The sequence below is a fragment of the Rhipicephalus microplus genome, chromosome 3 (genome assembly GCF_043290135.1).
Source record: "Rhipicephalus microplus isolate Deutch F79 chromosome 3, USDA_Rmic, whole genome shotgun sequence".
NCBI classification, from domain to species: Eukaryota; Metazoa; Arthropoda; class Arachnida; order Ixodida; family Ixodidae; genus Rhipicephalus; species Rhipicephalus microplus.
Window position 1 is genome coordinate 8,814,423 of NC_134702.1, and position 14,583 is coordinate 8,829,005.

Consider the following 14,583-nt stretch of genomic DNA (forward strand, 5'->3'; position numbering starts at 1 on the left):
ATGCAACATTAGTGCATTTCTCGTGTTGGTGGGGAACTAGAACGACTAAACAAAGTGTCACACTTACTAGTGCAGTTGACCTATTTGCCACTGTTCATTTACTGGTCAATTACTTTAATAGTAATTAACTGTTGAACATAACTTTATACCCCCTTTAATGTCCTTATTACTTGATTAGCAGGGTGTGATTTTGGGTGTGTTCTGCTGATCTATTTGTGTTATCACGTTTGTTTTGCCACATCTTTTTGCAAGAGCAACCCAAAAGGCAGAGCAGACCCTATCAATTCGCTCTCCATGTTTTCCACTATTTCACTGACATTCCACTATTTCACTGACAGTGTAAATGCTGTTTGTGAATGAAGATTCACTAACTGCATTTTATCATCATGATCCTGGCCATAACTCTTCTTTATTATTGACGTCTTATATAAATGTGGCACGTTTGCTCTGATTCAAAATCCTCTAAGCACAAGCTTTTGATTGAATTATTTTTCTGACCTTAAAGCTTTTTTATGCAGTGTTATTACCTTTACGCTACTGCTAATTAATGTACGTAGCTCACAAGGCCTAGAAGTCTATTCTTCCCATGAGATGCAACTGCACTGAAGTATAGCTCCTTCAAAAGCATGTTTTTCTATACTTTTGTGGTGATCATTTCACATGAACTTATCTGATAGAGCTGTCTATTTTATTTGCAGATATGTGTTGCCCAACCATATGATCCTAGAGATATCAGAGATCCTTCCAAGGTAATTATTGCATTATAATTATGTTTAAAATGCAACGGCAAATGAACACTTCAACCAGTCTATTTTAGTTCGTTACATCCTAAGGATAAATAAAATCTCCACCCTCTTGAAGGGGTCCTGAAACCGTTTTTTCAGCATTAATTGTCACCGTCAGTTTTGTCAGCATTTAGGCTAGAGCATCATCAAAGCATTCGCACCACAAATTTAGTGACACGCCGCGTACCAAGGCCGCTACAGACAATTATATCATACTGTACTTCTCACCTCTGCCTGGCCTCTTCAACTCATGAAGCACGCTAGCATCGCTGGCGATTGCTGAGCTCTCATGAGCACACTCGATGATTGGAGGTTTTACCTTTCTAAACCTCAAAGATGATACGCCGACACGTTGCGCGCAGTCTCGGAGGCCATCACATAGAGCGCCCAGCAGCACGCACTCCTTTTGGCAACAAAAACGAAGATCACGATGTGCTTCATATCTCTCTGACATGTGCCGCCATCCTACCAAACGATCTTACTTTCGCGCATTCTACAGCTGATCAGATCAGCAGCCATCGTGATAGGGCTGCTGACGTGCTCTGGCCTCGTCAAATGGCCAGAGCACGTATCTCTGTGAATGGGCAGTTGAAAACGCGTTTGATTTAGTCACAACGATCTGTGGCGATTCGCAGCTTTAAAACGTTGTAATAAATTACAGTTTATGCAGAGAGCTCAAATCGATCTCCAAGTGACCCTTGAGACTTGGTCTACCGGACCAATGTGTTTGTACAAAATTGCCAAAACCATTTCAGGGTCCCTTTAACTTCGATGCGTTTGCTACTTGTCTGTTCAAAATAGTCGTGCTAAATAGTGTCTGTTCTAACTGTAAGTCCACTTTTGCTGTGTATGTAAGTACGATTCATAATATCAATTAAAAGTTTGTTGTTGGTACTTACGCTTGGCTAAGCAGTCATGTCAGAATCTTAGCTCTTTGCTGTAATTTTCCTGATTGTTCAAGCTTTTGCACAATTAATGCCAACATGTCTAAATGGGAGAGTCATGTATGTGAGATGCACTAAACGAGTTTGACATTATCAAAATGAGCAAAGGCAATTGGATGAAATATCTATGTATGTTCTTCGTGGGTCGGACAAAGATGACCCTGGGTGTAGTTTACCTGTGTTCTAAGGCTCTCACCGACTACAGGTCATCACGCCATTTTTGTTGTACCAATCCTGCTTCCTTTGGAGAAGTGCAATAGTACTTCGCATGAGTAAAGTGAACAACGTTCTAGAAGTGTTCAGCAGCTCTTTTACACTGGAATTTATCAATGTAGTTTCTGCACCTTTTCGTCGATACTTTGCGCTTGTAGCATAGGCCACCCAGCGACAATGTTATCAAGGCAGTGCTTACATCGAACTAAGCAAATGCATGTGCAGCCCTTACTGTATAATAAAGGGCTGCAACAGTTGTGCCAATTGCGTCAATTTGATACAACTCCACATTTTTGTGCCGAGCTGCGCAAAAACCATGAAATTTGCTGAAATTGCGCCATGCTGCGCAAAAATGTCCATCCTGCCTCAAAACTCCCCTACATACTGAAGCGTTAACGCACACATACGAGGACAATTACAATATAGACAAAGGGACCGCCCAGCGACTCTATTATTGTGCTAACTTGAGCGATAAATGGGGGTCATGTTGGCCACCAGCAGTTCTCATTATCAATCAGTCTAAGCGTGCAGACCCTAACCCTAAACAACACTGTAAGACATATACTTATTAGGTCAAGACACTTGCGAGACGCGATCAACCTAATAAAGTAACCATGCCGCGTGCGAGTTGGTCTACTGACCACAGATGGGACAACGCAATTAAAAAAAAAAACATGAATTCCCTAGCCAGCAAATGCGGCTATAGATGCATTGCCTAGAAACTAAAGGCAAAAGCGTGTGCCGCTTTTCCCGTGCGCGAAGAAACTCAACGTGCTGCGCACGCCAGTGTTTCCGGCAACCACGTTGGTTGCTATAGAAAAGGCACATAAAATATTTTTCTGTGTTAAAGTTGCAGTGTCCCCATTATAGATAACCGGTGTGTAGGACCGCACTGGGTGTAGGACCGCGGTAAGGAGTGGTTGTGTGGCAGTTTTTGGTTTGCTTTTATTTACTTTGTGCAGTAAGCTTGGGGAAGCATACTAGCCGTTGTGCAGCATTTCGCTCCGGCTCTCAGTATTACTTTGATGGCACTCAGTGGAAGCGTGTCCGACTGAGTGGCGCCCGCATGGCACTCCACGAAGTACAGCAGCGCCTGAGGCTACCGAGCGTTTCGAGTTGCTGTTAACTAAGGAAAAAGAAACCAACCCCCACGTGGGCAACAAAAGGGGTGGGATTAGAAACGTCCTTGTGACAACCCCCTAATCGCCTCACAGCACTTTCAGCCAAGGCATCAATAGGCCTCACAACCTCGGCCACGGAATGCTGCGCCGTGCGCGTTTCGCCGCTTTTTTAGCAAAAGCCGGTCGCTCGGTACCCTGCTTCCGCCTTCTGCCTGTGCTATCTCAGCACATTCACGCGCTTTGCATGCGCTGTTATCTGGTTGCCCTCCACGTGCAGCGTCAGCTGTGACTTATTCCGAAGGTTTAAAAAGACTATACAATCGAATCTCATTAATTCGAACACGCTTAATTCGAACTTCTGCTCAATTCAAACTCATGATGAGGTCTCGTCAAAGCTATGTGTATTTCAATGGGCGAAAGCGCCCGGTAATTCGAACGCCCAAGCTCTTGTGACGATTAATTCTAACATACCGCGCTCGGAAAATGCTCTCAGCATCTTGTCTCAGCACCCTGCTCAATCCAGCGGCGGCACCTCCGACGCCTGAACGCTGCGCGAAAAAGGAAAGAAAAGGCTGCGGTGGAATTTTCGCTCTCTCTCAAATGCCGATCTGTAATGCGTCTTTGTCACGCTTCTCCCTTTTCCGCCGCTGCCACGTAAAGGCCCTTCTCCTTCCAATGGCGTACGCAATGAGAGAGAAAAAAAAGCTGTCGCGGAGTGTGGCTCTCTCTCACGCGCCTGTGCCATGCTTCCCTCTTTCTCGTCCCTGCCACTTGACCCTTCTCCTTTCAACGCCGCGCGTGAAGAGAGCAAAAAAAAAAAAAAAAAAAAAAGCTGCCGTGGAGTGTTGGTTTATCTCAAATGCCGATCTGCTTCTTTCCGCATGGGAACGCTCCTCCTTTCTGGTCACATGCTGGCCTCCTGTGGCTTTGGCGCAGAGGGTAGTAGCGGAGATACAGTCGTCGTTGTCATCTTTAGAGAGTGTTTGCGCTGGACATTGCCGGGCGCAACTTCTATTGCCAGGACAATGCTGAAGCTGAAGTAGACATGCTTTGCAAGCTGCATGTGAAATCGATTGGCTCGCTGCGAGGCAAACGTGTGCAGACGCGCATCACCGATTTCTTCAGCTAATGACGCATGTCCTGTGATTTCTGAATAAATGTAAGTCTTCTGAAACTTCCCCCTCGTGTGTTACTCAATGTACATGCGCCACTGCATGGGAAGCCTTCTGTTTACTTAGCTTTCAATAATTCGAACTTCTTTTAATTCGAACAAATTTTCGGGCCCCTTCGAGTTCGAATTATCGAGGTTCGACTGTATAAACGTTTTCACGGTGTGAATCTTATCAGAACTCCGAGCGATTCATTGACCATCTTTGTGGAACCAAGCAAGTCAAACACGATGTCTTTTAGCGGGTGCTATATGAATGTCGATGATGAACAGTTGCATTTCTATGACATTAAAAGTGAGGTGACGGCGTGAATTCTATATGTATGTTATCGGCAAAATGCGCATTTTCTGCGGCATTCGTATCTTCTCGGAGCTGTCGGCAAACCACCATCACGTTTTCGCGTGCATTTGTATATAGCGTTCGGATTTCTCATGCTTGAATGCTGAGTTTGTCACGCGGCTTTCAATTTATTAGGTCAGTGTGAAGAGACTAAACTTTAGTCTGCCCTGTTCAGTCCCTGGCACCATTTCAGCGCGGTGTGTTCAGTTTCATAAGAGTTTAACTTTTGCTGAGGTTTTCATCGGATGTTGACAGTCGTATCGTAAGTTCAATGACACCTTTGATTTTTTGCTGCTCCTTTGAAAGTATAACGATGCACACGCAAAAAAAAAAGGATTTTATGTCCACTTCGACTATGTATGTTTCTTGCAGCACATTTCATTTCGGATAATATCCACGACTTATCACGCAGTGTGTTCACTGATTAGAATGTCGCTTCGATTGTTTTTACAGCTAGCTTGGTCTTCGTCATATATACAGTACCCAATAAAATGGAGCATGTTTTTATGTTATGCTGAGATTTGACCCTGATACTAAGTGCGTCTATTTTCGCGGAACGATCGAACATTTAGTTTTTATTGCCGCCTAGGTTCTTTTTCTTCCAACTTATTTTCATAGCACCAGCTGTATAATGCCCGCGGCCCAGGTGGATGCAAGGATATAATATTTCATGTGCCAAAACCATGACGACATTAGGAAGCAAGCCGTGGCTTGAGACTCCAGATGGATTCCGGTCACCTTAGTTTTTTTTTTTTTTTTTTTTTTTTTTTAACGTTCACCTAAATTTATTTGAAGTGTATACGGTGCGATGACAATGGAGAGAGAGTACACACACACACCGAGCGCCACTTCTGTTTACATTGAGCATCAAACCACCGTACGCTTGAAGTATGCAACGCCAACAGGCCCTGTCTGTCATTCTTGTGCCAAAATCTGAGCGCACTGTTACTGCGTTTCGCTCCCGTGGAAATGCAGCTGGCGTATGCAGGAATCGAGCTTATGACTTTGATCCTAGCATCACAACACCTCATCATGCTAACTTACTGGTGGGTGTTGCTTGCAATACCTGTACGTTTTAGACTATGGGTCAAGTCAAGACCTCAGCACGAACCCGCAGCACAAATCTGTTTATTGAGCGGTGACGAGAGGTCTACAGCCATCAGCTGAATAAAACACTTGCAGGGCTCACAGTACGGTATTTTAGGTGTATTAAGCTAGCAAGCTCCACTGCTTTCGCTCTACCAATGGTTGTCTCGGAAAGCCAGAGCCCTATCACGAAATGTACAGCGGTTGTACATTTGCTGTTTTTTCAGTTTACAAACACGCTTTTTTTTTTAATATGAGTCCGGCTATGCGTTTCTTTCAGTTAATTAATAGGTTGAAGTACTGTGTACGACAAAAAATTTTCAAAGTAAGGAGACCGCTGAGTATCAGCAGAGTATCAGCAAACTGCCATAATCCACTCCTGACGCCTTTGCTTCTCGCGCTACTTGCATTGGAAACGGTAGAACTTGACTGGCAGTTTTCAGGTCTTCGTCATGTTTAAACTTTTGTAGCATATCACAATGCAGCATTAGTGCGTGCCTGCTTTCCAGACTGACGAAGGAGCGCTGCTCATAGCGTGCAAAATACGAGATAAGTGCTCCAAGGAACACGTTTTTCGTGCTCGCAAAGAACAAACACAGCAAGCGCGGCCCGTTCGAGCGACCGGAGCTTTGCCCTTTTTACGCTAAGGCGGTGAATGGCTTGCGCAAACTTGAGCCTGTCCTCCCTATGGGCTTCTTCCGAGACGCAGTGCGGTGGGCTGACTCCTCACATCGGTTCGGCTGTCGGCCCGGCCGCGTACTGCTCGCGCGCTTGGAAACTCGGTGGCGCGCGTTGCGAGAACGCGGAGGTTGCCGACAACCTTTCGTCCCAGTCTGGCTTAGTTCTGGTAGCTCTCGGAAGCAGGCGGGCTTGTGATATGTGAAAGCGTTGCTGATGTGGTAGTAATCGGGGGCCCGATCGGCGATTTGGTGCGTATTGTGGTGTTGACATGTCTTCGATCTTCCGTGTTAATCCATGCAAATGAGCTTGTAGGTGAGACCAGCGTGCGGTTCCTCTTACAGCGCACGTGGGACAGGCGGATTATTGCCTCATCATTAAGAAGTTGATGTGTTACAGGGAAGTCGTTCCCATGGCCTCAAACCGCAGTACGTGCAGCTCCAAGTGTAGATAATTGTGCGCCCTTGAGCTTGCCCTCGCCTCTATCACTTTTCTTGTTTTGTTTCTTATTTACATTTTGGTTGTGGTGTTATTTGGGGCGAGGGGCATGAGTCCTTCACACGAGCACGAAGATGGCTTCGTTGTGGCCGGTTTTCAATCGACCAAGTGTACTGTCCTATCAGAGGACTAGCAGGCGATGACTGGCCGAGAGTTGTGTAAGGGCAGAGCATCGAGGGAACAAGAAGAGGCCCTGGAGTTCCGCCGGGCATTCTGAACCGGGCTTAAGGAGCTAGGCATCGTCGGCTCTGCTGAATCCCGTAAGGTCGCCCTACAGAAAAGGGCTCATTTCCATTTTTTTTTTTTAATAACTTTTATGTCCGTACTTATTTAAGTTCTGTACAGTCTGTAAATATAAGTTTTTCTCAACCTTACTAGAACTTCTCAAGCATTTTTACTTAATCTTCAAGCAACCAGCAAGTCAATCGCCGCTATTTTCATAGCGGCAGCGTGTTTCTTCTCCCACTTTGCTATACTGCATTGTGTGGTGCGTCTCGGGCACTGAGTGGTGGGAGTCGGTTTTCCTATCAGCAAAAGAGCCTGAATTTTACTCTGAGCCAACATGCGCGCGCCGTTGTTACTTCATCTGGTTGGATTTGCCTTGAAAGAGAGCCGAGAAGTTTTGCCCTAAACCAAACCTCATCATGAAAGCGAAAAGAAGGGTGAGGGTGTAGCGGTTCGAAAATTTCTTTGCCTTGTTTTAACACTGCAGAACGCTCCTTAAGCCACCTTTGCCGCAGTACACCAGTGTCATGCGGAAAAGGATATTCAGATTTGTTGGCATTATTCACGGGACACAGCACTTCTTTCTTCTTTTTTTTTTCAATTACTCATGCACGTGTATGCCACATAATTGCAAGTACTATTCGGATTGCTGCCATCTAAACAGGTAACTGGCTTAGTGGCAATCATTTGGAGCAGTGTACGATATTTCTGCAGCCCTTAATAAAAAAGGAAAACGTGTGTCAGTTTTTTTTTTTTTTTCACCACTCCTACTCCTCTGTTTTACGAATCTCCTGAATTTCAGGGTCGCCAGCTTGGCAGAACCACATTTGAATTTGCAGAGTCTGTCTAAAGATTTGACAGGTGTGGCAAACGCTAATGTGGGGTTCATCATTGCTTACACAGTGTGGTGGTTCATAATTCTACTTTTATTGGAAGAGCAGTACTCATGTTCAGTCTGCACAATTAAGATGATGTTGAAAGGGTTCTATTTGTTTTTCTTTTTCTAGGTGTAATATTTTTTGATACTGCTCCAAATTTGATCTTTCGTAATGAAAAATAGATGTTCTTTTTTTTATTTTGCCGTAACCTACTTTGAATTTGGATTTTTTGCTCCAAAAAAACATTTTACTGCTCCAAACATTTCTCCAAATTCTCTTTCGACTGTTGCATCCCTGATGATATCATTGTCACAGGGAGCGACAAGGTATCATGGCCTGCTGCAATCCCTGCCCTCCTCTAGTGCAGCAGAACCTTAACGAGCTACACGCTATCATCCTGAAAGCCCGTGAGGTGCCCCTCAACGAGGTTTGTAACGCTTCTTTTTTTTTTTTGAAATAGTTCTATTATTAGGAGGTTTGAACACTTTGGAACATCATTTCAGACTTGTTATGCCTTGTGTATGTTCAACTCTTTCACAAGCACACTTACTAATGCCTCCAACACTGCCTTCAATGACGATATATTTTATGGAAAAAATAAAAAATTGACACTCTTAGCTACCTCACTTTATTTGTTTTTTATTGTATGAAATCGGTTAATCATAGCAATTTAGTTTAGCGTTAAGTGGTGGTGATGCCGAAAACAGTTTAAGTGCTATATGCTGTCAATTTTCACCAAAAATGTGCTGACGTGGTTTACTACCGACAGTTGCTTTTAAGAATACTGTGAAACACAGATCTTACTCCAGTGCTGCTGGTTAATGCACTTTTTGCTCAAGTTTTGTACATAATTGTACGATTCATCATGTGGCCAAGATTGCAGGTGAAGTCCTGGTTGCGTGATGCTTGTTATAGTTGTGATAGACCTTCTCTGGGGAATAGCATGGAGGGGGCTTTTTAAAAAACAAGCAACTTCACACACAGAGAAGTCCAAAAGCCTTTGTAAAAGAAAGATAGGCAGTGTAAACTGTTATTGGTTTGTATTTGTATCATTGAAAACATCAGCCATTGCTTGTTGCCTTTGCATCTAATACACTCAGCATCTTTATTATGTCTTAGCACAATTTAGGGGCTAAAATTGTGCTCCAGAATAGTAACACTCAGTGCCAGAGTACTTCCTATGTATTCTATCTCAATGTACCTTATCTCAATAGTAGGCTGGTTAAGGGGGCAGCCTGGTCTTAGACATTTTTTGTTTATTTCTTCAGTGGTCTTGATCAAACTGTGCAGGATTATACAGTTTTTTCTCCTGATTTAAAATATTTAATTAGTTTTCCTGTAGCTCATCTTGTTCCCGTATTAACTTAAGTTCACCCCCTATTGTTTAAGGCCGCAATAGAAAAAAAGTGCATAATTAAAAGTGATATTTCAGATATGCCAACATAGACAAATGACTATAGAGTGAAAGTATGCAAGTTTTTTTTTTTGTTTTTAGGTCTTTCTTGGTTATTTTACAGCAAAATGAACTATTCATTTTCAAAAGCAGTTGGAACCGTATTACAGTTTTGATGAGTTACTAAGTAAAAAGGCTTGTGCTCTAAATTCTGCTCCCATGTTTGCATTCTACACATACAGGTTTCCATTGCAAAAAGAATTATTGTTGTAGCTGCCCTAGCTGTAGAGATATTGAGCCTCAAAATTAAGCAGTCGTGAATTAACTTTTTTGAGTAAAATGGAAAAAGACTGAAAACACACAGCTTCTTCAAAAAAGCAACAATCATGGTGTGCATGTTTTGCAATCCTCATAAAGGTGCTCATAAATTCGTAGCAGAGCTTCTAACACAGGTGGGGGCCAATTATAAGGAAGCCTCGAAGTCAGTTCCCTATTTTTTTACAGGTTCTGCATGTTAACAGCACCAAGAATCTGGTCAGTTAGAGTGACATTACAAAAAAATTACCACTTCCTGGTGTGTGAAAATTTGCAGAGAGATAGAAAAATATTTGCAGAAACCAAATATGTCAATTTTAAAAAATGAATTCTTTTGTCACTAAGGGTGCAAACTGGTCTTTGGGACCAGTCTGCACCCTTAGTGACAAAAAAATTCAGGAGCCCCCTTAAATTGAGGAGCATATCGAAAAGAGGCAGTAGTGATACAGTCGATCCCATTAAAGTTGAACCCCTTTATAAAAGGCACCTATATAAAAGACAAATGGGTATAAGAGATGCCAGTGTGCCTACGGTAAAATACAGAATGATAGGGAAATACGTACGAGGTCCCCTGTTTATAAGAGACATCTCATATAAAAGATGAGAATGGCTGCCTGGAGCATGCCTCTTATAAAGGAGTTTGACTGCATATCGAACTGGAAGGGGATCATGACATATAATTTCAAATACGAAATATGCATATTAGGGCCTAAAAGCATTTCAGGCCTCGAAAATTGTTACAGGTGCTAACATGAAAATTTGGTCTCAGTATAATAAAGAAAAAGAAGTCAAATGCAAGTTACCGCACTTAATTTTGCACAAAAGTAGTCCTTAAACTTGTCTTGCTTCTCGCACACCGTCAAGTTGCAGTCATCCTCAATATTTTTGAAGCTTTTCAAATAAGCGAATTCAGATCATTTGGCCACAGCAGCGTTGATTAACGCATAGTGCCGATGCAAGCTTTGAAGCACTGCAAAAGGTTGGTAAGCAATGGTGGCGAAGGCTTTGGTGTATTCAAAACCATACGGGTACGCTTCCATGGCACTGGCAGCGGCAGCCATGATCTCAGCATCGATGCAGTCCTAAACAGCTATGTCGTCATCTGCACTGATGAAGTCGCTCACTGTCCGAGATGAAGCCCAGCAACACTGATGAGTCGCAGAATTCACTGAGGCATTATTGTATGCCGTTGTCAGTGGTCATGACGTACTCGAAGTCGTCACCTGGCCCGTAAGGAAAGTTTACGACAGTGCTTTACTTAAACGTCACTCCAAGCGCCGGTCGTAATTTTCATTGCTGCATGCGGGTCTATGTTCTGTTCAAATCCCGAATGATAATTTATCAGGAACGAGGCATGAAGTACACAAAGCCACAAGGCACAAAAGACAGCGCAGAGTTCCCTCCATCAGCATGTTGGCGATATCGATTACACATGTAGCTTTTTGCTGGCTTTCAGCTGCTTTAATGCAAAAAAGCTAGAAAAAGCGTAGCCTTTGAGACATGTGTGTGAAAACTGAAAACACTAAATATATACGTCACGAGGTTGCACATCTCGAAGGCCATGCTTTTTATACTCGCATGCCATTGTGCGCACAAACAAGGAAGGGAATGCGAACATTTCAATGAGATCGTCGAGTCACTTCGCATTCTCATTTTGGTGTTCTCGTCAATTAGTCTTATTTTAGAACGCTATACCCGGGCGTTAAGACCTGCAGATCGCGCATCAAACATACCGGTGCACTCGCAAGCGTCATGCAACAAACCAGATCAATGCTATGTAATAACACTGCCTTTTCATCACCTGCATGCAAACAGGGATCAAAACTTAATAGAATGTGGTAAAAAATTGGTCATTATTTGTTGTGAAAAATGCATTTTTCGGGCTTTGGCATGGCGTAGGGTATGATATAGCGAATGTCCCACTGTGTGGGAGTTTGATGTATTAGTGCAACAGACCCATACTTTTGCATGGGAGATTCAAGGGGATTTCTCAACTGTTTGATATAGCCAATAATTCAATACTATGTCGGAGTTTGACATATCCAGGATCAACTGTACGGCTATTTTCTAATGCACTCAGCCACACATGCAGGAGTGTTCTGAACAACCTCAGCAAGGTTCGACCAAATCTACCACTTGTGCTACTGCTACAAGTTGTGCAACGCTTGCCGATGAACCTCCTGGATCGCCCGAGACTGCTAGAAAACGGCGCGACAAAAGTTCATCGCAGTCCTCTAACCGAACGGACTAAGTCAGTGCTAAGGCTGGTAGCGTAGTGGTCCAGTCATCAGAATGGCAATGCTGTCTACATGACCATTTTCAGTGCACTGACGTGGCAGTCAAAGCACAAAAAAAAAATATAGCACTTGCTGCTAAGGTGCCATTGAGAACACCACCGAAGAAAGGAAACAGAAAGAAACTATCATCTTATGTCTCCTGTTTTAATTTCAAGTGCGCAGTCGTGCGCGCTGTAACTGCAGACATAATGTCAAACTGTATTCTTCTGTGGTCATAATAGTTTATTCTGGGCAGTGCTGTCTGTATTCTTTTTTAAGTTTATGACTGCAAGAAATCAATCTTAGCATATGTATAGAAGTGCTGAAAACAAATTTTTTTATAGACAAGGACTGAGCGGGTTCTATGCTCATGCATATTGGGGATTTTGCTGTACTGGGGCAGCAATAAACGCTACTTTGTTAGAAAGAAATGAGGACCAGCACATGATTGCTTGACCAATGCATGATTGCACAACAGTGATTGCACAACATGATTGCACAACAATTCAACAGCACTGCTAGACTGCTGTTAAATTGCCAGTTGGTTTTTACAGGAATTAGTCTTCACAGTATAAAACTTGATATTGGCAAGCTTGTTTTATTGATTGGCTTTTATCTAGTTCTGTGGGCAGTTTGTAAGAAAAAGCAATCCAGCTACCTTGATGATGTGCCTTGTGTATGTTGTTGGCCTAAGCAACCATGGTTGACATTCAGTGTAGGATATTCGCCACAGAATAAATCGTTATGAAAAGGTTAAAAGAACTGGCGTTAGTGTGAAAGAAGACTGCACGATTGTAAATATTCTTCTTTTCTTACTAATCGGCCACTTGTTGCACAAGGAGGAAGAAATTCTTTTGATTAGTGTGTTATCATTTTTTTCTTCTTTGTACTGGCTTGCCGAAAAATCGCCAGGTCTGCGCAGGACGTGCAAAACAGTCACAGCAAAAGCTGAAAGAGTGGCCTTTCAGAGCCTTTTCTCTTTGGGTAACACTCTTTGGGTAACCAATTTAAGCACACTTGTGGGATACCCACTACACCATTAATAATCATAATTTCTGGGTAGTACGCTGGCGTTCACTATGCTATCCTTCGTTGTTGTTTGGAGAAGCATGGTATTCGCTGGACCCTTGCAAGGAATTTCGTGCAAGTTTTTATGCAATGGCCAACGATGATGAGTTATGCCTGAAGTGAGTATGCACCGCAGGCAATAGGTGAACAAGAACAAGCTTTTCTAATGGGTTGGAGCATTGGACGACCCACTCGTTACATAATTTGCATTGTGTGACCCCTAGTTGTTCCTTTGCTGTTCTAAAATGTCTTATTACTCATATTAACCTGATTCCTTTCCCGACATCAAGCCTGCTTATGGCAAGTTTGCAATGGAGTTTCTGCGGTAGAACACTGGGCTGGCACGCTGGGGACCCGGGTTCGAAGCCTGCTGTGTCCTTGGTGTTTTTATTTACTAAGTTTTTATTCTTTTCTTATTTCAAGTGATAGTGTTTACGAACACCGGCGGACAACTATGGCGTCGTGACCGTTGCTGTGATCTCATAGCAACTTTCAATGTAAAAAAAAAGGCTACATTTTAAAACTTGATAATAACATTTGGGGTTTCACTTACCAAAACCACAATACGATAATGAGATTGGGTCTTATTTTTAAGCATAGTCAAGCAATGGCATAGCTCTGTGATAGAATACTTGACTTCCATACAGAATGGCTGGGTTAAATATTAGCTTGAGCCCTGACTTATAATCTTTGTGTCTATTGGAAATATTTACTTATAGATGACTACACTGACACTACTTCCACAGTATTTGCAACACGGCTCTTCAATGCCACTGCATAATAGGAAATAGGCTTACAGATTAATCCAAAGACTACTATCATTTCTGAGGTATACATTTCTTTCCCATGTTGCAGCTTGCCATGAAAGTCACAAACACTGTTATAAACTTAATTCTATAAAATGAATCTCAGTTTGCCTGCGTGACCAGATATTGGAGAGCTGTTGAGTTGTCGAAAGCACTGGTCATATAATTGTTCATGATTTTACTCTGAGAGCAGTTCTGAGGTCACAACAATCGCCACTTTTGGTGGTGTAGTTGTCCACCCCTTCAGCCAGTGACCTTACCCAATATTGCGCTAAATGAGGGAAAAAAATGTCGAGAATTGATTGGGACTTAAACCCGGCTTGTCTTCATGGCATTTGAGTATTCGATTACAAGCCACGATAGTGCTTGAAGCCCCTTTTCAAAAAGGCCTCGTACAAGCATTATGTTGGACAAGCAGTCTTGTTAACATATATGATATAGCCTCTTAGAAGAGTAAATTAACATTCAGGTATCACACAATGCGAATTGTGTAATGAGTGGGTCGTCTATTGCTTCCAATTCATTACGAAGGGCTCAGTCACAATTCATTGTCATCAGCCACAGCATCAACAAAGTGCTCGTTATGCCTTACAGATGTGTAGCGGGTACCTCGCTTATCCACAGATGACGAATAATGGCATAGCGGGTGGCTCCCTAATTCACAAGAATGTGATTTATGGCGTAGTGGATACCTTGCTAGTGTACTTGTATTAGTTGCACCAAGAGAGTACAATCAGTTCTAGAAAGGCTGCTCTTCCAGCTTTCGCTGTCACTGTGCTCCATGTTCCT

General features: G+C 42.9%; 1 protein-coding gene across 2 annotated transcripts in view; it reads left to right on the top strand.

The window, feature by feature from the left end:
• Rrp6 (exosome component Rrp6) overlaps positions 1 to 14,583 on the top strand; it is a 95,776-nt gene that overhangs the window by 61,073 nt on the left and 20,120 nt on the right. For both annotated transcript variants that reach the window (XM_075888832.1, XM_075888831.1), the window contains exons 12-13: positions 699 to 749; positions 8,252 to 8,363. In XM_075888832.1, coding sequence (XP_075744947.1) covers positions 699 to 749; positions 8,252 to 8,363 — 163 coding nt within the window. The remainder of the gene's footprint in view (positions 1 to 698; positions 750 to 8,251; positions 8,364 to 14,583) is intronic.